The 23,281-nt window shown below is 36.2% G+C and overlaps 1 protein-coding gene across 1 annotated transcript; it reads right to left on the reverse strand.

The window, feature by feature from the left end:
• Nucleotides 1–12,300: 12,300 nt before the first annotated feature.
• On the reverse strand, nucleotides 12,301–12,819 carry LOC145040320 (uncharacterized). The gene is made up of 2 exons (XM_078988261.1): nucleotides 12,667–12,819; nucleotides 12,301–12,573 (listed from the first exon to the last, which is right to left on the reverse strand). The coding sequence occupies exons 1-2, from the start codon at nucleotides 12,817–12,819 to the stop codon at nucleotides 12,301–12,303; spliced, it is 426 nt and encodes a 141-aa protein (XP_078844387.1).
• Between the last annotated feature and the right edge of the window lie 10,462 nt (nucleotides 12,820–23,281).

Raw genomic sequence — 23,281 nt, forward strand, 5'->3', positions numbered from 1 at the left:
AATAAACCTATTGTTAATCACTAGCACACGACTTGAGGTTGTAATCTATCGTGATGACATATTCTTATTTATGTGCACATTCCAGTTGAAGTTGACTATGCATGTGAGTTCTATGAGTTCTCAATTGATTGTATAACAACTTGGCAGCAATGGTAGGCCCTTGTGCTGCCAGGTGGCGATAAATTAAGATTAAACAAGTTTAGTCCATATGGGTTTTGATTTGTCACTAACCTTGTCTTGTGATTATGGTTATGACAAATTCACATGGATAGGAACACATACACCATTAAATCTAAGTGTCATAAGGTTTCTCTCCAAATCATGAAAATGATTATGAGGAAACGCTTTCACTAAGTAGATTTTAAGGAGATAGCAATTGTGTTATTTGCATTCTCAAATTCGATTATGATTACGGCATCCCTCTACATAGTTTGAACTGTGAGAAATGGAAAAGGGGCTAAACATTTGAGACTTATTGTTGTAAGTTCTAAAATTGTTAAAACAAACATGTGAGCTATCTAAGGAAATGTGTATTAGTTTGAGAAGCCTAGATAAAGTCTTATCAAAGCATCTCGTATCGGAAATCTGAACTTTGGTAAGAAAGTCAATAAGTATTGATTTCTATAAGTCCAACTAATTTCTAAATACATGTTAAAGCTAGTGGGAGCATAAGTGTTATGCTAGTAAGATAATAATTATTATGCTAGTAGGAGCATAATAATTATGGAAAGTGTTGCAAGTTAGCAATGTTAATTATAGAAAACAAAAGTTTCAATTTGTGAAAATGCAGGGTTTGAAAAGTTGTTTTGCTATATATAAGGGAGAGGAATTCATACTTCGTTTCAAATCTAAAAGCTTAGATTGAGTTTTAAATAAAATTTAGTCAAATATATATGAATGATATGTTGGAATGGTTCAACATAAGGAAATTCTATATATGGAAATATTAATTGCATTCTCAAATTTTGATTATGATTATGGCATCCCTCTTGATAATCAAATTTATGAGAACATGGCAAATAAAAATATTATAGCAAAAGACTGATCAAGTATCGTGTCTTTATGTTAGACATTATGAATCACATCCCATATGCTTTGGGTGTAGGATAGATTGCATATGCTATAATATTCTTGTGTTCTAAATTTTCCAAATGTATAGGGCATTAAGAGGGAAAAAAGACTATAACCAGATATGAATAAAGTGGTTAAACAACTGTTAAGGAAAATCTAAGGTTCACCAAGGATTGGTCGCTTAAGGACAGTGAGAAGTATAGTAATGGATGGACCATATTGACATTATTATGAATAGACAGGTGTCTATTAATCATGAGTTGTCGTATGGAAAATATGGAATGTTTCCATATTGGGGGTTGAAGAATAGATGAGAAAGTTAGAAACTTTTATGCAAGAAGGATGTTCAAAGGAATGTACTTTGAATTTGAGACTTCATTTTCATGGAATTGTCTTGTAACAATCTCCAAAGGAATATTTTGTAATATCGTTAGTCAATTCTCTGTGACTTTTGGTACCTAGACATTACAAAAGAATCATTGCATTATAGTTTAGAATCTAACACTTTCTAGCAGTGACAAGAATTTGGAATTCTTACACTTGGAATAAGGATTTGGAATTGTGAAATGAGCATCATTTAAATGTTATCAATTGATCTATTTCACAAAGTTACGACCATAGACAAACATAGTCTGCATGCTTGGAGCATGGGACAACTATTGTTTTAATTCAAGTATTTAGTTGATTATTCAAAACATTATACAATGAATAATGAGTAATCAATATGGGACTCAAAAGTTTTGGGGCCATATAGGATTAGTATTATTCTTGTGTTTCACTTTGCACGTTTTGACTTCCCGAATAACTAGGTTATTCAAACTATCCACAGTCGATCATACTTTGGAAGTAGGTATTGAGGCAAGACTATCATGAATGGGTCTGTAGTTTGTCTAGGTGTTTTAGACATAGTTGCAGTGTTCATGAGTACTCCTGGAATAAGATTCGAGTGTTAGATTCAACCTACGCTCATCTGAATCACTTCATGGATTTTATCACAAGTGATTGTGAGACAATAATATCTTATTCTTGAAACCAAGACGTGTGAGTTGTAGCTGCGAGTCGGTTGCACATTGATATATGTAAACACACCAGTAACTTGGTATTATAAAACATATTTGATGAGTAAGTACAAGCAAGCATTTGGATCGAAGTTTATCCGTTCCTTTTACCCTATGTTGACAAAAGCAATATTTGTGGGCTCCTCGATGATTTAGTGATGACACCCCTAAGTTCTTGGTCAAGCCTGAACTGATTTGATTTGTTCAATTAGTCGGTCGTCATAAACTGGAAATCGGGAAACAAGAGATGGACATAGAGAATGATTATAATCCATGTCTCAGTCCATATGATATCTAGAATGGAGGAATATATGATCCCTTATCTAATGGATGCGTCATTGACTAGGTCAGAGTTCGACTTCGGATTTTAAGAGCTATGATTGCTAGTCGGGTTGTGGAGTCTTACTTGCAATAATAGTTATTAGACTTATCCAAGTGGGAGACTGTTGGATTAGGTCTCTAAGCCCATAACTATAAATGGTATGTACTTGACCCGAGAGTAGCATGGTCCATTTGGGTTGCATATCACCAGGATGATTTGACACAATGGACTTTTGAGAAGAGGTTATTTATGATTTGTTAATATATTATAAGTTATAATATATTAACATGAAATCATATATATTTAATTACTATTGATCAAGAATTAATTTGGAATTAATTTTTTTATTAAAAGAGACTAAATAAATATATGGGGTTTGATTGGTAAATCATTCATTCTTATGGTATGGGCCAGTGGTCCATGATTCCTTAGGTTAGGCTAAACCTATGGATGATCCATGGGGGTTTAAACCCATGGAGCCTAAGGAATATGGAAGGTCATGCACATTAGGTTTTACATGGTGTAACCCTAATCTTGCCACACTATAATAGAAGCCCCTTAGCATTCAAAATGGCACACTAGTGTTTTTGGAGATCATTGAGCCGATTTTGGTGTTAGGATATTCTATCAAAAGTCATCATTTGTCCTAGGTGTGTTGTGATTCCATTTGAGGTGCAACACTTGGGGAACTATGTTCTTAAAGGCCAAACTAAAGAAGTTCTACAAGCTACAACAAAGAGGTAACTCTATAACTCAATTCCATATTGTTTATATCAATTGTATGTTAGTTGTAGGCTTGATGCTTTGGAAACAATATTGCATGTATAATTAGAGAAAACATAGATCCAAAGAATTTAGGGTTGTATGTTCACCCCAGGATGTTGTAGTATACTAAAACCCTTCAGATAAGTCATACGAAACTAATCATAACAAGAAAGTAAGGAGTGTAGAATGATATCTATGGCCAACTCTTCATCAGAATTGACATTCAATTTAAGCAAGCGGTCCACGAGTCTCTGCATCTTTTGCAATTGGGTCGTGATGGGTTCACCATCCTTCATTTTGGTTGTGATCATGGAGGCAATGATCTCATACCTCTCCTGCCGAGCACTTTAATGGTATCTTTCCAACAAATCAAAATACATTTCATAAGGATAGTAGTCCTCATATTACTTATGTAGCTATGTAGTCATTGTTGCAATCATAAGACATGACACCTTTTTCACATCCCTCTGATGAGTAGTGTGTTCTGCGATTTGTTCAGGAGTACCAGTGGTATTGACATCAATCTCCTTGAGCTCTTTATCTAGGACATATTCTTCTCCTTATAAAGAATAGCCATCCTAATGTTTCGAATCCAGTCATTGAAGTTTGAGCCATCAAAAATGATCCTCCCACATAGGTTCATGAGGGAGAAAGATCCTAAATGGATTGGGTTGGAAGCATTATTTGGGATAGACTTCTGTAAAACATGAAGACCAAAGTTTAGATTAGATGATAATCCTTAATATTACACCCAATATGAAATATTAAGGCTAGGACCTAACACAATATTCTACAATTGCGAATAGAGATGTCGTAATCCAATTGTAAAATATTTGAAGGTAGGTAAATGACAATTTACCAATTTCACCACGAAAAACGAAAAAAAATTATTAAGTTTTAATTGGATTCGAAATTCCTAGATCTTTAAGATTCATTGAACTTTTCAATGGCATGTTTAAATCTTGATTGTGCCCTTCAAGTTTGTGACTGTGATGCCAAGGATCACATACAAGGAGTAAGTAACTATGCAAATTAGCTTGGTACACCCAATGTTACAAATCAACTAATCAATGTGACGATTAACCACACAAGCTCTATTGATCTATGATTAACACCAAGTTACCCTTTGCTACACATTTTCAGCCCCAGATTAGTGTGCCGATTAACCACACACGCTTCACTAATGACTTAACAAGGTGCAAACTGTAATTTCATGGATTAGTACCATTTCACATTTTTCCTAAAGTAACTAAGATTGGGAATTTAATAAAAGTTTAGTTACTTTATATTTTTTTATCATTAGACTTTTAATGAGGGAGAATTAATGCCCTATCCTACCTGTTCGGCTAACGACCCTCCACCAGTCAAGGAAGCGGTGGGTGAGAATGGACACCCATTAAACTACCATTTTATAGGCAGTAACCTTGTACCCCCCCCCCCCCCTTATAGACCGGCTTCGTGAATGAGGCCTACTAATGGTAAGAACGACTTTGTCTTATACATATATATTATTAAACTTATAATATTATAAAGTATAAGGGTTGAATTTTAACTTTTAAAACACTATGGTTTGAATTAAAGTTTCATTTAATGAGACTTTACAAATTCCAAAACTTGAGGGCAAGTTTTGAAACTTGTCAAAACTCTTCACATTCAAAACCTATGAGTTTAATTTGACTTTAATGAAGAGACCTTTCATTTTCCATAACTTGAGGACAAGCTATGGAGGTCATTAAAATGCATTTAGATCACTATTCTAACAACTAAAATTATCACATAATCTATGATCTAACTAAACTCATAATCAAGATAATTTCTAGTTAACAATTCGAAAGCAATTGTGTTTATTATATAAAAACAACAATTATTTTAAAACTTTGACAATTATCTTGTGGTTGGATGAGTACAAGCACTACCCTATCATAAAAATCATGTCCAATCATCCAAAATAGTTTGTGGTATTATTCCAAATCCAAACCATGCCAAGAAACTCGAAATTATGCACACATAGCCTTCAACTCGCCGAGTACATGAACTGGAATCGACGAGTTACTATGTTACTGAGTGGGCTTGTCGAGTTTGTTCATGTACTCGGCGAGTTCACCAGTCATAGGCAAAATTTTTGACTTTTTCATCTTTGAAAAACTAGCAAGCATCAAATATAATTGAAAACAATCCTAGGCTCTGATACCACTATTGGGTTTTGAGTACTATAACACTCCTATGGTGCACATGCAACCCTAAATGTTTTGGATCTATTTTTTCTCTATTATACATGCATATATTCAATTTTTCCAAAGCATTTTTCTAACTAGCATACAAATTGCCAATTAAATAAAACATCTAGTTAGATGACATAGATTTTGAAGGGCTTGTAGTTCTTGACCTTTGAAAGCTTGAGCACCTCAAGTGTGATGCCTTTAATGGTTCACAAACACCAATATGCAACAAGATGATTTAAGAGAATAATCTATTTATCTCAAAGAGAAGAGGCAGCTGATTTTGGTCTATGGAGGGTTCTATTTATAGTGTTGGACCTGCTAGGGTTACAATTGGTAAACCCTAATAATCCATGACTTTCCATATTCTCATGCTCCATGGGTATAACCTCCATGAACTATCCATGGATTAGTTTATCCCACAATCATGGATCATTAGCCCACACTACAAGAATGATTGATTTACATAATCAATCCCCATATATTTAATTTGTCTCTTTTGATCACAAAAGTAATAAATTCATTCTTGATCAATACTAATTAAATGATTCTGTATTAATATATCATACTTGTAATATATTAATAAACCATAAATAACCTTATTCTCAAAATTCATCCTATCAAATTGCACTGGTGAAGGCAACCTAACAGGACCATGCTACAATCGGATCAAGTACATACCAGTTATAGTTATGGACTTAGACACCAAATCCAACAAGAGGAACTTACCAAACCCAAAAAAAAGGAACCTTAAACCCCCTGCAAGAACCAACTCTATACTTCCAGAAACCCAAAACCTCATATTGATCTTTATTCCCGACAACCGCCCACACTGAACCAGTATCATACCATTCCTCATGAATACCAGACTAAACAAAATACTTCCATCCCTAATTATCTTGATACTCCTAATGGGACAAAACCAATGATCATATGCAGATGCAGAATACTTACACTTAAGAGAAGGCTCAGATAATCCTTCGAGTAGAAGATTCCTCCCTACAACGGTTAGACTCATACGAGAGTTGCGCAATAGGGTCAAATTAACCACTATGAGATTATTCAATCCAACTGCAAGTGACTTATCATAAACTCTGAAATACAACTGACTCTTCACATGAATCTCAAATCACTGAAACCACTCCAACTCGTCTTTATGCTTCCTAAAGGCTACCAAGACCTACCTGGTCCTAACTTGTCTACTAACTATCAGAAACATTGGACTCCTACCCGGTTGCTGAGCTAAAAGACTCGCAAACACACAGTCGCTCCACTTGACTTTCGAAAGAAAACTTCATCTGGCGATAACAACCCAAAACACATTGACACCACACCCAATACTAAAAGATTGCCACGAGACCAACTATAGTCTCATAACATACCCGATCTCCAATGACCTACCTTCTCCTGATTCCAAACACGCTAAGGCCCTCTCGCAGACATAACCAACCCAAGACACAACACAACGAATCAATTGCTATCAAAACTAAACTCATTCATTACCCTTGAACCCTACGAATGATGCCCTTAGCATATAGATCGCCCAATTCTTATTCCACTGAAACAAAATCATGCGCAAATCTCGCACAATACCTGACATCGAGTTCTTACCCAAAATTAATTTAATACTTCATTCATAACCTAAGATTCACGAATATGCACTTGCATTTCACACCACAACCTTCTGAATCCTGATGAACCCTTACCTGACCGATAAATAACTACCCCCAAACATTTTCTGAGACCATCAGTCTCACACCTGGTCCAACCACCAGGTTTTGAATAGTCCAAACAGCAAGGCTACCCAACCTAAAACCCCTCTGTGTCACACACTAATCCCCCACATGATCTTGCAACTTATTATCTGATACCTTTACCCAACGGTCTCTACTAGAAACAACCTGGTTTATCATAATCACATGGGCCTCGCCCATGGGTCCTACTCATCTAAATTTATATAGAGCCGACTCTTATCCGGACCCCAACGATCCTCAACCCCAAAACAAAGAATACTCCTCGGCAACCCCGACCGATGTGCTCAAGGCACGAACTAATTCTCCATCACACTCAAGCATTTCTAATAATGGCTTACCTCGAACTGGTGAATTCTACGATCCCATCGCACTCTTACAACACCTCCAACCAACCATGGATACTACTCATGGACCTACCAAACTCAAACCATTACAATACAACATACCCTGAGACAAATCCTTTAGCCAATCAGGAGTTCGGGTCACACATTCGAACCCCACTGCCTAATATGAATAGCAATGGAGATGTCAACCTGTGCTCGGTAGTTTCCTGAACCCCCCCCCCCCCCCCCTCCCTCCACCACACCAATGCAACCTTAATCTAAACAGTCAATTAACTATCCCCCACTTGGACTCAACGAATGTCTCTCACCTATTAATCCTCATAGATCTCCGACTCATCTCCCTCGAATAGAATGAATCACCCATATCCTAAGCTAAACAATACTAGCATTCCATTGCTAGCCAAATCATTGTTCACCCGATTTCTGAAACCCTGATAGATGCCCTCGAAATCTCAACTCACCTGATAACCAGATCACCTCCCATGACACCATTCCTAAATTCTGATGCTGGTGAATTAAAACTATAACTCTTGCCCTGAACTGATGAACCTTTATCCCAACTTCTAATTTCAAAGAATTATTGGATTCCGACTGACTCTAACCCATATGAATATAAATCTCCTCATACAGTTTCTATAGCCAAACAACTCATGCAAATGACCCTAACATCTTCCTGCCACCGCTCCCTCCTAACAACGATAATGATTGAACCCAAAAGTTCTTCCATAGGCAACTCCGCTCCTACCGAAACAAATACTATAACCACTGAACCCTGACGGTTATTAGAGAACCAACTCGCTGAATCCTGACCATATATTTTCCACACAATTTCCCCTGAATCGATCTCGACCAAACCCAGAATATCAATTGATCACATTGGAACCCACTCAATGATAACAGAGAAATAACCCAAAGATAACGCTTTCCCCAATCAATATCAAATCCCAAGCAACATGAAAACTGACAATAACTGAAAGAACACAAAAGATAACATGCCCGCAAAATCACCTAACGGAGCATGGAACTCCCCTGTCTGACACTGTAATGATCGGCTCTTCTCTGTTGGGGCTCTTTCCCTATCCTTACAACTATTAAAGATCCGCAAAATATCCATAGCAAGCGCACTCACTTCTCCTCCCTTTCTCCTCAAACAGACGACCCTCTGGTGAACCATTTAGATGCTGAGAAAACATAACGGGTTTGCCCCTAAGAACAACCCCTGCTGACATGATCAATCCTGCTATACATATAGCAACTCATATCCTTGTAAAGAGAACTCTATTATGTAGTTTCCAAACTCAACTGAGTACCCGAACTATCCAAAATCCCCCTTTGATTCTGAAACACAAACCGAATACCCGAACTATCCAAAATACCTTAACCACTCCAACTGAGTCCAGAACTCAACTTCTCGAGGGTCTGAAGCCTGTTAATACCCAGTCCTTTGATCACCAATTTAAAATGGAAACAATGTGAGACAGGATGTTACACACGGATTTAATCACAAGTAATTGTAAGATGATAATATCTATTATTCTTCAAAACAAAGATATATAAGTTATATTTTGCAAATCAGTTGTGCATTGGTTTACTCCAATGCATCTCGTAACCGGGTGTTATAAAGAGTAATTCCATGCATAAATTGGTGAGTAAAATGTATGATTATATAGTCGATATTTATTTGCTCATTTCTCCTTAAAAGGAAAAGTGATATTTATGGGCCCCTCAATGATTTGACTTGATATATAAGAACTAGTCCTAGTTCGGCCTAAATTCATGTTTTCAATTTTGTAGTTTGAATTTGATCACCAATCGGGAAATCGGGAAAAAGAACAACGGTTGATTTCAATCAGAGTTTGGTAATGGCTTGGGAAGCACATTTTGTTGTTTAGTTCAAGGTTATACTTTCAATTGTAGTTATAAAATTATCCATGTGGGATATTGTTGGATTAAGTTGTCTAAACTTATAACTAAATTGGTATGACTTGTCATTAGAAGCAAAACCCTTTTTGGGTTGCCCTCAAAACCAGTCACTGAATAGAATAACATTTAGAGAGAAAGAGAGAGAGAGAGAGAGAGAGAGAGAGAGAGAGAGAGAGGCGGGGAGAGAGATTGATTTATTGATTTATTATGTGATTAATAAATTACAATAAATAACGTGTTAATACATTATATGATTAATATATTAATTTGAAATGGTAGTAATTAAGTAAGAGTTAATTTGGATTTGAATCTGGGTTAATTAAATTTAATTAAAGGTGTAAGGACTGGACTACAATTGTTCAATAGTTGAACAGAAAGGAATTCCAGAACCTTCCACTAGGATGGACGGTTTTGGAGATGTCATAAGGGCATCTAGAATATTCCTTCTAATATAAGGAAACTGGATAACTGGATTTGAAAGTATTATTTTATTATGGATTAGGGTTTCTGGGTTTATTCCATCAGGTATAAATGGAACCCCTTAGGTGTCTAAATTTCGTCCATGCTCTTTACTACAATGATAGCCAAATCCTCTCGTCTCTCTCTTGTGTTCTTGTTGTTTGGGCTTGGGTACTAGTCAATAGAGGCATTATCATTTTGGTGCTAGCTTCTCAAGTCTACAAGGAACGGTTCAATCAACTTGTTTGCTACAATAAATTTAAGGTTGTAACTCTACTTTGTGATTTTCGAAATTACTAGGATGCATATTAGTTTTTTTAATTCGAAGTATGTTGCCTTAAAGTGAAGACATAGATCCTATTAGGTTGCATGTACCCAATCCTAATTGTTAAGTGTTTTCCGCATTGAGCATTGTAATTATAATCTAAGAAAACCTTCACTAATAACCTAGCTAAAAAGTTCATTCTCAATGTATGGTATAATGTTGTGATGGTTTTGGCGTCTCTTGATGAGATTGGGATCGATTCTTTACAAGTCTTTTCCTGCAAAGTTGGATTGGGGTCAAAAACTATCTTTTTGTTAGATGACTAGTTTGGTGGTGATTTGTTTTTGGCTCGATTCCCATACGTTTTTCATTGGACAAGAGAAATTTTTACTTTGTTTCCAAAATGCTACTTCCAAATGGCGTTTTTTGGGCTTGGAAGAAACTTCCCATCAACCCTTAGAAATTGTCTTGTTAGTGGTTTTACCCCATCTCATAATCCGGATACATGGATATCGAATCTCTCTAGTGAGGGTAAGTTTTATTTATGTCCATGATCATAGATCTCTAACCGATTCTAAGGTGACTTTTTCTTCGAATGATCCAATTGTTTGGCTCAACGTGGTTCCTCTTAAAGTCTTTGGGTTTGTTTGGCAAACCTGCATGGATCATATTCCTTCAACGACGACCTTTTTGTGCAGAGTTGTTCAAATCTCCACCACCTCCTGTCAAGTATGTTATAATGGCCATTATTCAACCAATCATATTTTCACTTTTTGTCCATATGCCCGTCAGGTTTTGGTGTGGATTCTTAATTGGTGTTGCACTCAAAGCTTATCCTATGTGAAATATTTCATAAACTTTGCGGCTAAGTGGTCATTGTCCCAAAACACGGAAGATATTGCTTGTTATAGTTTACGGCTATGTGTGATGTGTTTGGAAGGCCATAAACGATAAAGTGTTTAATAAAAGATGCATTTCTTCTTAAAAAGTGGTGGACAATATCACTACAGATGTGTTTAGTTGGATTAAATATAACAATAATTTTGATGATTGTAAATAAGTTAATTAGTGTTGTTTCCCACTTGTCCTTTCTTTGTCCTGTTTTTCCTGCATTTTCTTGTTTCTCTCTAGGCAGTGGTTTGTTTAATAAAATCTGACGGTTCTTACAAAAACTGTTAATCACATTATATTATTTAATTGACTTGTGGTGCCCTTGAATAAATATGATGGCATGGTTATCAATGGTGGAGATAAATTTGTGGAATTCTTGGCAATGCGGGCAATAGCATAGCAGTGAAGGGAAGGGCACCGGAAGAGCAAAAATAAAAATAAAAATAAATAAATAAACATGGACTAAAATTACAATATTTTATTAATCACAAGGAACTTCTATAATTTATTTTAGTTTTTATGAATATATTTCAGACACTAGTTAACTATATATATTATATAAATAACTAAAAAACACAAAACCAATTCCTTCAATGTGACCAAAATAAAATTATATGTTATAATCTAAATATATTTAATATTTTTGCACTCAATATCTTGTATCTATTTAAAATTTTGAAATTTGAAATTGTTGTTTGGTGTTCCATCTCATAAAGTTGCAAGACCAAGCACAAGAAACAAACTACAAAGTAATTGTCATATAAATATACTAGGTGTGAGAGTCGTGTATTATATGAGTTTTATTAAAAAATAATATAAATTGTTAAGAATTACATGTTTTTTAGTAATAATTTTACATAAATACAAAAGTATGTGATGAATAAATTAACTATTTCAATATATAAACAAATAAAATAAAAAGATACATATTTATAAAATGATGATGACAATAATGATGTAAATATTAAATATAATTAATTAAAACTTGCTAAATATATAAAAACAAAATGACGAGTAACTAAGTAAGTTAATGTATAATAATAAAAACAACTATTAAAATATTGACACTTATTTATATTAATTACAAATTTCCAAAGACTTCCTTGAATACAACATTAGATGTCGTGTTGGTAAGTTTACAATCTTTATCTAAAATTAATATATTTAATCCAACTTTACTTTTAACTTTCGACAATGTAACATATTACTTCCAGACATTATCTCAACTTCTATAACACGTTTACCCATTGCAATAACATGTAGCCTCGTGTCATTGCCATATTCCTTAGTAACATAACCGGAACACCGACTTTTAACATCAACTTATGAATTGGCATACCTAAAGGTCTAAGAGCATTTAGAACATCAGGAGAGTATAAATTTTCATCAACTTCATCATGAACATAATCTGCATGAGAAAGACTATCTGAAATTAAATACTCATGTGGATCTCCTTGAAATAATTTTAACAAATGCTCGTTAATCTCTTGCACGACTTCATTCTTCGGTGCAAAGATTGCTCATTCTTTAAAATAAATTTGATTCTTGGCATTTTCAACAATAGAATGATAGACAAATCCAATTAATGAACCAACAGGATCAATTGAATCAACTATTAGAAGATCAGTGGGAATATCAATAATTGTCTCGCCATTATTCATACCACTAACTTTTCCTTCTATATCCAAAATCCATTTTGCAAAACTTGTCGTTTCTTGAATATCAGATGTGAGAACACCTAACCTCATGTTTTTTTGTTAATGTTAAGACTTTGCAACTTGACCAAATATAAGAGGAACTTAAAGAAGCATTCACAATGTCTTGTCTGCTTCCATTAGGAACAACTGGTAGAATTTGTCTAAAATTGTCTCCAAAGACGATTGTTTTTCCTGCAAACGACAGTTGTGAGTTGCTACGAAGATCACAACTCAATATATCTATCAAAGAACGATGCAATGCTTCAATTGCATGCTTATGAATCATAGGTGCCTCGTCCCATATAATCAATGATGTTTTTTTAACAGTTCGGCTACATCACTATTCGGTGCAAAAGAACAAAATGAATCCTCAGTAAGATTTAGAGGAATTATAAAGTGTGAGTGTGTTGTTCTACCTCCGATTAGTAGCAATGAAGCAATACCACTTGAACCAACATTTAAAACGATTTCGCATTTAGATCTTATAGATGTAGATAAAGTATTCTAAAGAAAAGTACCCGTATTTCCATAGCCATAAACAAAAAACACGCCTCCTTTTTCTGTTTAACAGATGTCATGATTTCATTAAAAACTAATCATTGTTCAATTGTTAATGAATCAAGTGGTTAGGAAGATTTTTTTTATAAATTGCTCATATCAAAATCTAACTCTTCAGTAATCAAACGGTTGTTTGAAGAAAATACTGATTAGGATAAGACATCATGATTTAGAGGAATTATAAAGTGTAAGTATGTTGTTCTACCTTCGGTCATATAAATATACTAAACGTTACCTTAGAATAATGATATATAAAGCCTAGAAAAACCATCGAATTTTCACTAGAATTAACTATATATATTAAACTCGATAAAACTACCCAAATTTCTTCATATCAACACACGCATCCAAAACATTTATATTAATTAACTAAACGTTACAAATTAAAATATGTTGTTGATAAGTCCAATATTAAAGAGCTTCTAGCCTAGTTATGAGGTGTTGTCCTTATTTTTCTTAAGCTTAGTCTTGTTTAGAAAATAAATAAAATTAATAGTAGTTTAGGAATAATATATATATATATATATATATATATATATATATATATATATATATATATATATATATATATATATATATATATATATATATATATATATATATATAGAGAGGGTTAGGTTCATGTCAGATGGCCTAATTTTATGAGACTATGAGACGCAATCCTAACCATTCATTTGATAGATAAAACAAAAAACAATTTTAAAATGCAAAATAATTAAAAAATCTCACATATTATTTCCGGAATTTATATTTTCCAAAAAAAATTAAAAAATACCAAAAAAATATAAATAAATAAATAAACTTTTTTTACATATCTAATAATAAATAGAATATTTTACATATCTGAGAAATCTAGTATATTATTCTAACATTCTAAAAAGCAAATTAGAATATTTTTACAGTGTAATATTCTGTTAGAATGTTTCACGTATTTTTCAAAAGAAACCAGTAATTTTTTTTTAGGTAATGAAAGTTCCGAAAATAATAATTAAAAAAAAAAGAAATTTTTGATTTTTTCTTTTATTTTACATTTTAAAATTATTTTTATATTTAATTTAACAGTCTCATAAAATTAGCATAATATCAAATGAACCTGAACCTGCACCTATATATATATATATATATATATATATATATATATATATATATATATATATATATATATATATATATATATATATATAGGTAAAGGTTCAAATGAGAACCAAAAAATGTTAAGAACCATAACAACCATTACTTCTACTTTATAATTAATGGTATATTTCGTTATCATCCTAAATAAATACAAATCTCAACCAATTTTAATAAATAAATAAAATAAAAAAGAGTGGCATGATAGTAAATATTGCTAAATCAAAACCTACTTTCTTAAACACATATCATCTTATTCAAAATCAAATCTAGATCTGATATCTCTCTCATCTATCCTCTCAAGAAGCTCCCAATTTTTCTAGCGATATCGAGAGCTTGTATACAATCGGAACCACCGTCAACGACATCATCACCATCGTGTCCTCCGGCGACTTCTTCCGCCTCTGTCTCCCCACTCCCTTAGCGCTACCCTACCACCAACGAAAGCACATTGATGTGTGTAAAACTCACTTAGTTTTAATCCTACTTTAATTATCAATTAACACACAAAAGGCAGTGAACCTATCAATTGTGGTATAGCTAAATAAGTAGGGTATCGAACACAGGGAACGGCAAATTAAATTAAAAACTAATTCTATCTAAGTTGATTAAGCAAATAGGGGTTTTTTCTCTAGTTTTACAAGACTAGAAACTTACTAACTAAAACTAATGCAAGACTAGAAAAGAACAAATTAACTAGATTCAATAATGGGAAAGAAACTTCTGTTTAGTTCAACTCGGTTAACTTTATGGTTGATTTTAAGGTAATAGTGCAATGGATTAATTCTTTCGTTGGTTACCGATTCAAGTGATTAAGTTTGTGTTCACTACCCTAATCCTTAGCAAATAAACTAATTCAAACAGTGGCCAATTGCTTAATTTAATTATATTTACTAGATTAATTATTCAGGTTAAGTTAGACTTGCAATAGTTAATTAATTTGTTATTCTTAATTAACCTCTTGTTTGATGGTCATCTTACAAGCTTGCACATGAGTTTACTCAATTTCTTTATTAATCCTAGTTTCATATTCATTAATCCTAGACATATGGTATAGTGGTCACATATCATATGAGGTTGATAATCAATAGATGTTCATGCTAATCAATTATCTTCCTATTAACAGAAAATTAATTATCATTCATATACAAGGTTCTTTAGCAAGCTAAAATAACAATTAATCACCAACTTAGAATTAATCCTACCAATCAATCAAACCATATTGTCAACTTTGTATTCCCAAACAGAAGTCTAAAGAATTTAGTTCATAACTAAGGTAAATAACAGCAAACAAATAAGTTCAAGTTGCTTAATCATGTTGACAAAACAAAAGAATTAAGTAGAATGATGAAATTACGCCTTAATTACTCCCGGGATTGGATTCTAGCTTCTTTGGTCGACTTCTATGGTTCTTCTGGCTTCTTATTCGCAGCTAAACACTTCTGAAGCTTCCCAGAATTCTCCCTTCTCGAATTGTAGAGTTATCTTTATATATGCGTTCCGACTCGTCGAGTCATATGGTGACTCGTCGAGTCCCTCTCACAATAGTCGTAATCCGATAACTATCTTGACTTCCGAATGCTTATCTTTCTGAATCCGCGACCGGACTCGTCGAGTCAAGGGGCAACTCGACGAGTAGAAGCCTTTTATGGGTGTTTTCTTTATTCTTTCCACTCTTGAGCTCCTAACCGCTTCTCTTGCTTCCTTTCGCTTCCGAGCTTCACCTTTGGACTGAAAAACATAATTTAACACTTTTAAGTACCTTTTGTCCATAATATGCAACAATTTAGCTAATATATGAATAAATACTACACTTAATACACACTAAATATGCACATATCAAAATACCCCACACTTGTCTTTTGCTTGCCCTCAAGCAAAACTGAATTTTAACACATTAGAATCACATATAATAACTCCAATCCAACCCAGCCATTATGCCAAGACCGCAACGCATGCATTTGTGTCTAAAATTCCTAAAAACCCCCCATACTTCAAATACTCACAATCCTCATAAACATTCGCCCACTCACCCCGAACTATGCTCATTTTATGCAACCCTCCGAATCCATCCTCAGAAAACCTCTTTAACCTCAAGGTATTTTTAATTGAGCAACCCAAGCATACATAATCTAGAATTACAACTTTTCGATACCACTATGGAGCTCTTTGGAATTCTTCACTTGCTTGATAATTTGGTCTCGGATATCTTTGAATTCACCACCTTTTTGTTTGATTTTTGGTATCTTCAACTTTTTTGGATTTCTTGGAATTTTCGATCTTCATATTTGATATTTGACTTTGATGCTCCAAAAATTCTTCAAACTTTTCTTGTAATTCTCTCTCTTTTTTTTTACATGTTCCTCACTTTTTTTTTCACTCAAATCCCTACATGCTTAAGCAGGGGCGCTCAATCTCAACCTTTATTGGCTAATGATAAAAATCTTCCTGGATACATTTCCGGTTTAGGCTGCTAAACATATTGCATCCCTCAGGCTGAGCAGGGTCGTGTTTTTGTCTCATGATTTCACTGAAATAAGGAAGCCACAAATGCACTAGAACGTATATAGTCTCAACTAAACATTTGGGTTTTCATGCAATCATTAACACAATTCTAACATGGAATCCTAATTTTTTACCAAAATTTTCTAAATTAGTATCCTAAATAATCCTTTTGGTATGCAAAATTTTTAAAATTTGACTATTATGTAACCAACCCCCTACCCCACACTTATGTGATGCAATGCCCTCATTGCATATTATGCATAAAAACAGAAAAATAAAGAGGGAATTGGAACAAACTCCCCTGGGATAGCAGTGGATAGGTTGATCACTCTCATTTAAGCTCCATCTTCAATAAACTTCATACATGGGAACATCCCATCCATGTCTCGTGTGGGTCGCTCTAATATACGAAAATCGGCGTAAGATCTTCAAGAATGGATATGGAATTAGAAGGATGCAAGTGGTATAAGTATTAGCATCAAATCAGCAGTCGTTCGGCTCAAAAAATGAATGACTCGTCGAGTCTGACGATGGACTCGCCGAGTAGCAGCACGCCGTCTAAAAATTTCTGGAAATACAAAGCGACTCGTCGAGTCAGCTTAGTGCACTCGACGAGTTGGCCACTGAATGAAAAATCTTGGTATGTGGCAACTGTTTTAGCCTCTAACAACTTCGTTAACCCTGCCTCACATGCGGACTCAATCGCTCATACCCCTAAGACCGGACTTGACACTTTGACGTTAAAAACTCGCTTCCTTGACTCGCTCTCACACGCAAAAACATCCATGCTTTACATCTTTATACCATCCTAAGCAAGCAATCAAAATGCAATGCTGAAAATAACTAAAGCAAACAACTATTAAACATAATAATATCTCAAAGCATACACACCAAAAACAAAACAAAATAAAAATTGAAATTGTTTGAACACAAAAACACAAAGATCAATCCTCATCTTCCTCCTCATCATCGTTGGCTCCACTTCCCCCAGCTCCGCTTTGTCGCGCACCAATCCTCTCGTCCCACGATGGAATGTATGGATAATTCCCACCATCAATATGTGGAATATTGAAGTGGTCAAAAAGTTGTATGTGGGATTGGTTGCTAAAATTCAGCCCCCTCGCCATTTGATCCTGCATCCGCCTCATCTCTATATTGTACCAATCCATTGGTACGTCTTCATTCTCGACCGGAATCACTGGCGGCTCATCCTCCACATCCCGTTCCCTTCGCGATCTCACCCTCCTTCCCGGTGCTTCGGGACCTACAACTGGGTCATCATTTGGGATGGCATAATGGCCACCACCATAGTCTTCAATGATTCGTGCTCTGCGGAAAAGAATGGGATTAAATGGGGGTGTCGGGATCAATGTCAGGAGGTTCCAGGCACCACGGTTCATCAACCCGAATGAATTAGCCAATCGAGTGACAAACATGCCTCCATTGATACGTGATGTTTTGCGATCTTTGACCGCACCCTCCGAGAGGTATGAAGCAATGCACCACGGGATGTTGCAAAAGACGCCGGGCGTGATAATGCTCCATAGGTAGAAAACATCAAGGTTGGAAACCTTGTCATCGTCCTTCCTTTGGTTGATGGTGGAGGAAATAAGGCGGTGAATGAGGCGGTGAGTCGGGGATCGGATGCTCCCTTCTTGTGCTGACTTCGGGATATAAACTTTATTCCCTATCGTATTCCACCAACCCGTGCTAGTAACTCCATCGGGGAACACCATGTGAGTGGTTGCCAAAAAGGCCCGAAAGACGTTCGTTGAAACCAAAGGTTGATCATAAATCCCTAGTCGGCAAGCAAGATCCACCACCGAGCATTGATGATACTCGCCCCCAAGACAAAACGTGAAGCTCGCCGGATGATATAAATCCACTCCACCGGTAAAAGATACCGTGGAGAAAAACTCCAAGCAAAGCTCCAAATATACCGGCTCTTGTATGCGGAAGACCCGGCTCCAACCATCACATATCATTGACTCGCCATCATGTTGGAACTCCTTTAAAAGGTACGGAGCTAATTCTTCTTCATATCGCACATTTTGCAACCACTCCCAATCAATTCTGTTCGGTACATAGACCTCCTTCTTTTTGATATCGGAAAGCTTCTTCTTCCACTTCCGCATTGTTGAAGCGGATTCGATTTGCGGGAAATTCAACCATGGAAATTCCCCATGGCTACCACTTGAAGATTGTCCTCTTCTAAACATGATTCCTGCAAAACATATAAACCAGACCCAGAAAACACAGAATATAATTAAAAAAAATCGAACTGTTCCTGTAAATCGACTGGACTCGTCGAGTCCATGCCCGACTCGGCGAGTCGCGCGACCTGTACGAGTCGGTCGACGGGTCTCACAAAATTGAACCATGTAACCTTTAAATTCTTGCAAGGGTTTTGTTCAGGGACTTCCTACTAAGTAATAAGGCCACAATAAACGTTCAAAACAACAATATTCATGAAAACCTAGAATTTAATTACTTTTCAAAAACGTTTTTTTTTCCATGAAATTGCAAGTATAGATGACCTTATAATCACATTCTATCTAGAAATCAAGAAGAAAGTTGTTACCTTTTGAGTTTAAATCTTGAGAATTTGGAAGAAAAGTTGAAGAACACTTGAATGCTTGAGAGAGAGTTGTAGAGAGAGGCACCCGGCGACTGTGGTTGTGAAAACTGAATTTTTAGGGTTAAAACCCTATTTGATGTAAAAGTAATTTCGAAATGATTATTTTTTTTCTGTAAATAAACATCGACTCGTCGAGTCAGGGTCAGACTCGGCGAGTCCAATCGCGCAGTTAAAATTTTTCTGAAATCAATATATATACTCGTCGAGTCAGGGTCAGACTCGGCGAGTCTCTTATAAAACCTTACTAATTCTTAAAATTTTGTTATTTATTCAAAATCTTTTCACCCCACCCTTAAGCTAGGCGCTCCCTTAAGCAGACAAGTCCGATGATTTGGAAGATTAAAATTGAAACACAAAACAAAAATAATAAAAGACATAAAGAGTAAAAGAAAGCAAACTCTAACGACGGGTTGCCTCCCGCCAAGCGCTTCTTTTTGAGGAGTCATTAGCTAGACTCCTTCCTATTTACGTTTTGTCATCTTCAAGCATCGGGAATGTACGCCTCACTTTTTGTGGTTTATACTTAGTCTTGTAGGCGTGAATCTTTTTCTTGTAAGCCATTTTTAATTCGTCTCTTCTCTTTTTCTCTGTATCATCCTCAGCTGTTTGGGCCTCTCTTTTCCTCTTCTTCTTTTTCAACCCATGCTTTTTCACCAACTTTTGAACCTCCTTTTCTTTAAATTTGATAACTTCATATTTCATAGCGGTCCGTGCTCTAGGTTTAGTAGTGAATTGGTGATCAGCTTCCGCTCTGCTTCCATTTATGTCCTCATCCTCTTTTGTGCTCGACTCTTCTCCAAATGGCATCGTATCAAGGCATGCCACATCGGCGTGTTGGACCTCCATTCCTTTTACTTCTTCTTCCGATTGTTCTTCCAAAGAATCAATAACAGTAACTGAATCCAGGGTATGTGAAGAACTATCAACAAAAAAATCAGCTTTGGTCAAGTTTTTATCCAAATCGACTGGACTCGTCGAGTCCATTATGGTGACTCGGCGAGTCTGATCGAATTCCATCAATTCTGGAGTGTTGTCTGAGTTGGCTCCTTCCAATAGCTTTTCTAGCTCCTCCAAGTCTTTGTTAGCATCTTCAACTTCTTCTGAGTGTAGTGTGAACTTACTTGGGTCTTCTTTTAGTAAAATTTCAAGCTCTTTTTGTAATACCTCATCATCCAATTGGATAAATGAGATTTCTTCTCTCTTTTCTTCTTCTTGCTTAACCTCTGGATTAGCTTTAAACATCACCGACTCATCACCCACTCTTAATGTCAAAGTAGACGCACATATGTCAATTAGGGCACATGCGGTGTTTAAGAATGTTCTTCCCAAAATAATTGGTATTTCGGGGTCTTCTTTCATCTCCACCACCACGAAGTCTACTGGGAAAATAAACTTGTCCACCTTGATAAGGAGATTTTCACATATGCCTTGTGGATGAATTATTGTTTTATTTGCCAAATGGATTCTCATATTTACCGGCTTTGGTGCTGGTAAATTCAGCTTCTTAAAGAATGAATAGGGCATCAAATTAATGCTTGCCCCTGAATCAGCCAATGCTCGTGTAGAAACTTCATTACCAAATTGGCACGGAATCACTATGTTACCCGGATCACCCTTCTTCTCAGGCAGCTCACTCATCAATATCTCCGCGATTTCAGCAAGATCTTTCCTAGCAGCAAACAGGCCTTGAAGCAAGTTAAAATATTTAGGAGTTTGGAGCATTGTGTCCACGAATGGCATATTGACTTGTAAAGCTTTAACATGCTCCATGAAGGTTCTATAGGCTTGAACTGTTTCTGAAGGCATGGCTCTGGTTGGGTATGGCAAAGGAGGATTGTATGGCTTCAGAAAACTGGCATTTTCTTCATTCCCGACTGGACTCGTCGAGTCCATTTTGGTGACTCGGCAAGTCGGATCGAGTTTTTCTTGTTCTGGTTTTTCTTCCTTTTCTGCCTTCTTCTTGGAAACTCTTAGTGTTTCTGCCAATTCTTCTTCACCGCTGGAGGTTATTACGCTCACGTTCTCATTTCTTGGATTGGGTTGGGTGTCGCTCGGAAGTTGGCCCGGTCTTCTTTCGTTTACTTGATGTGCAAGTTGGCCCAGCTGTTTCTCAATGTTGAGAATAGAAGCTTGCTGATTCCTCAACATGTTTCTGGTTTCTTGCATTGCCACATCATGATCATTATGTCTTTTCTCGGACGCGGTTATGAATTTTGTAAGTATTTCTTCTAAATTCGTCTTCTTGTCCGTCACCGGTTCTTCCTTTTGATAATATCCCCTCTCCCTCTGTTTATATTTCTCTTCCTTAGCCTTTCTGTACTCTTCGTATGGGAGCCATTCCTTCTTCGGTTTCCTCCAGTCTTCATCGTATCTATCGCCGCTGGAGTAAAATACTTGAGCCTTTTTATTTCCATTCTCATCTCGATCACATTCCTTGGTAAGATGGGGACCGCCACAATTTTCACATCCAACTCTAATAGCATGGATCGTTTGATCCATTTTCGTCATTCTTCGGTCTAGGCTATCGAGTTTAGCTATCACCGCCGCCATACCATCGTTTACCGAATTTACTGCTCCACGACTCACTTCATTCCTCGGGTTGTGGTATTCTCTAGAGTGCCTGGAGAATTCTTCAATTAACTCCTTTATTTCCGAAGGTGGCTTTCGGGTGAGTGGGCCTTGTGAATCGAGTAGTTGCCTCATGGTGACATTTACTCCATCATAAAAGATAGAGACCTCTTGTTGGCTATTGAGATCATGGTGGGGGCAATTTCGAAGTAGGCTCTTGTATCTTTCCCAAGCTTCATATAGGGATTCGCCGGGTTGTTGCTCGAAGTTGGCAATGGCTTTCTTTAGCTTGGCTATCTTGGAAGGTGGGCAGAAGTGATCTATGAATTCTTCTTTCATTTTGGCCCATGTGGTAACCGATCCGGGAGGGAGTGACTTCAACCAATCCTTTGTAGCTCCTTTAAATGTGACAGGAAGCATGCGTAGTAGCTGGATCTCGCGGGGCACATTAGGTACATTGAAGTAATCCGCCACGTCATTTACTTCATCTAAGTGCTTATAGGCGTCTTCATGATCTCTCCCGTGAAATGGTATCTCCTTGAGTTGAGCGAGAATATGGCCCTTTAGTTCAAACGTAACGGTAGCGGGGATTGCGGGTTGCACAAGTCCCGGGCCGGTGTCATCACGCATCCTTTTCTTCCACTCCCCCATGGGGATTTCGTCAATATTAGCCATAGCGGTGGCTAAGTCTTCTTCAAACTCGGATGTGTGCTCGCTTTCTTCTTCGGTCTCGTAGTCGGTGTCTTTTGGGATTGGATCTTCGGTTGTCAACGACGCACTGGATGCTCCTGCTTTGCTGCTCCTCTTCTTGCTAAAAACGGATTTGAGGTTTTTGAGTGGTGAGTTCTTTGAAGAAGCGGTTTCTCCAACGGTTTTGCCCTTGTTTCTTCTTAATGCGGTTTCCGGATCTTCAATAGGGGGAACTAGAGGCGTAGCAGATCCTCGGGTCATGAACCAACTGCAAACAAAAACAAAACAAAACGCGTAAAAAAGAACAAAAAAAATTAAATCTGATTCAGCGTCGCACTCGCCGAGTCGGGGTGAATGCACTCGGCGAGTTCAAGTTAAAATCAGCGTTTTTTTTTTTAACTAAAACTTAAACAAAAATTGAAA

The sequence above is a fragment of the Lactuca saligna genome, chromosome 4 (assembly GCF_052625555.1).
Source record: "Lactuca saligna cultivar CGN05327 chromosome 4, ASM5262555v1, whole genome shotgun sequence".
NCBI lineage: Eukaryota > Viridiplantae > Streptophyta > Magnoliopsida > Asterales > Asteraceae > Lactuca > Lactuca saligna.

Excerpts from the sequence above, each read along its gene's own strand:
- LOC145040320 (XM_078988261.1), bottom strand. The coding sequence starts at position 12,819 with ATGAGGTTAGGTGTTCTCACATCTGATATTCAAGAAACGACAAGTTTT. Across the intron at positions 12,574-12,666 it reads TAGTTGATTCAATTGATCCT|AATGAAGTCGTGCAAGAGAT; the intron begins GTTGGTTCATTA and ends TTTGCACCGAAG.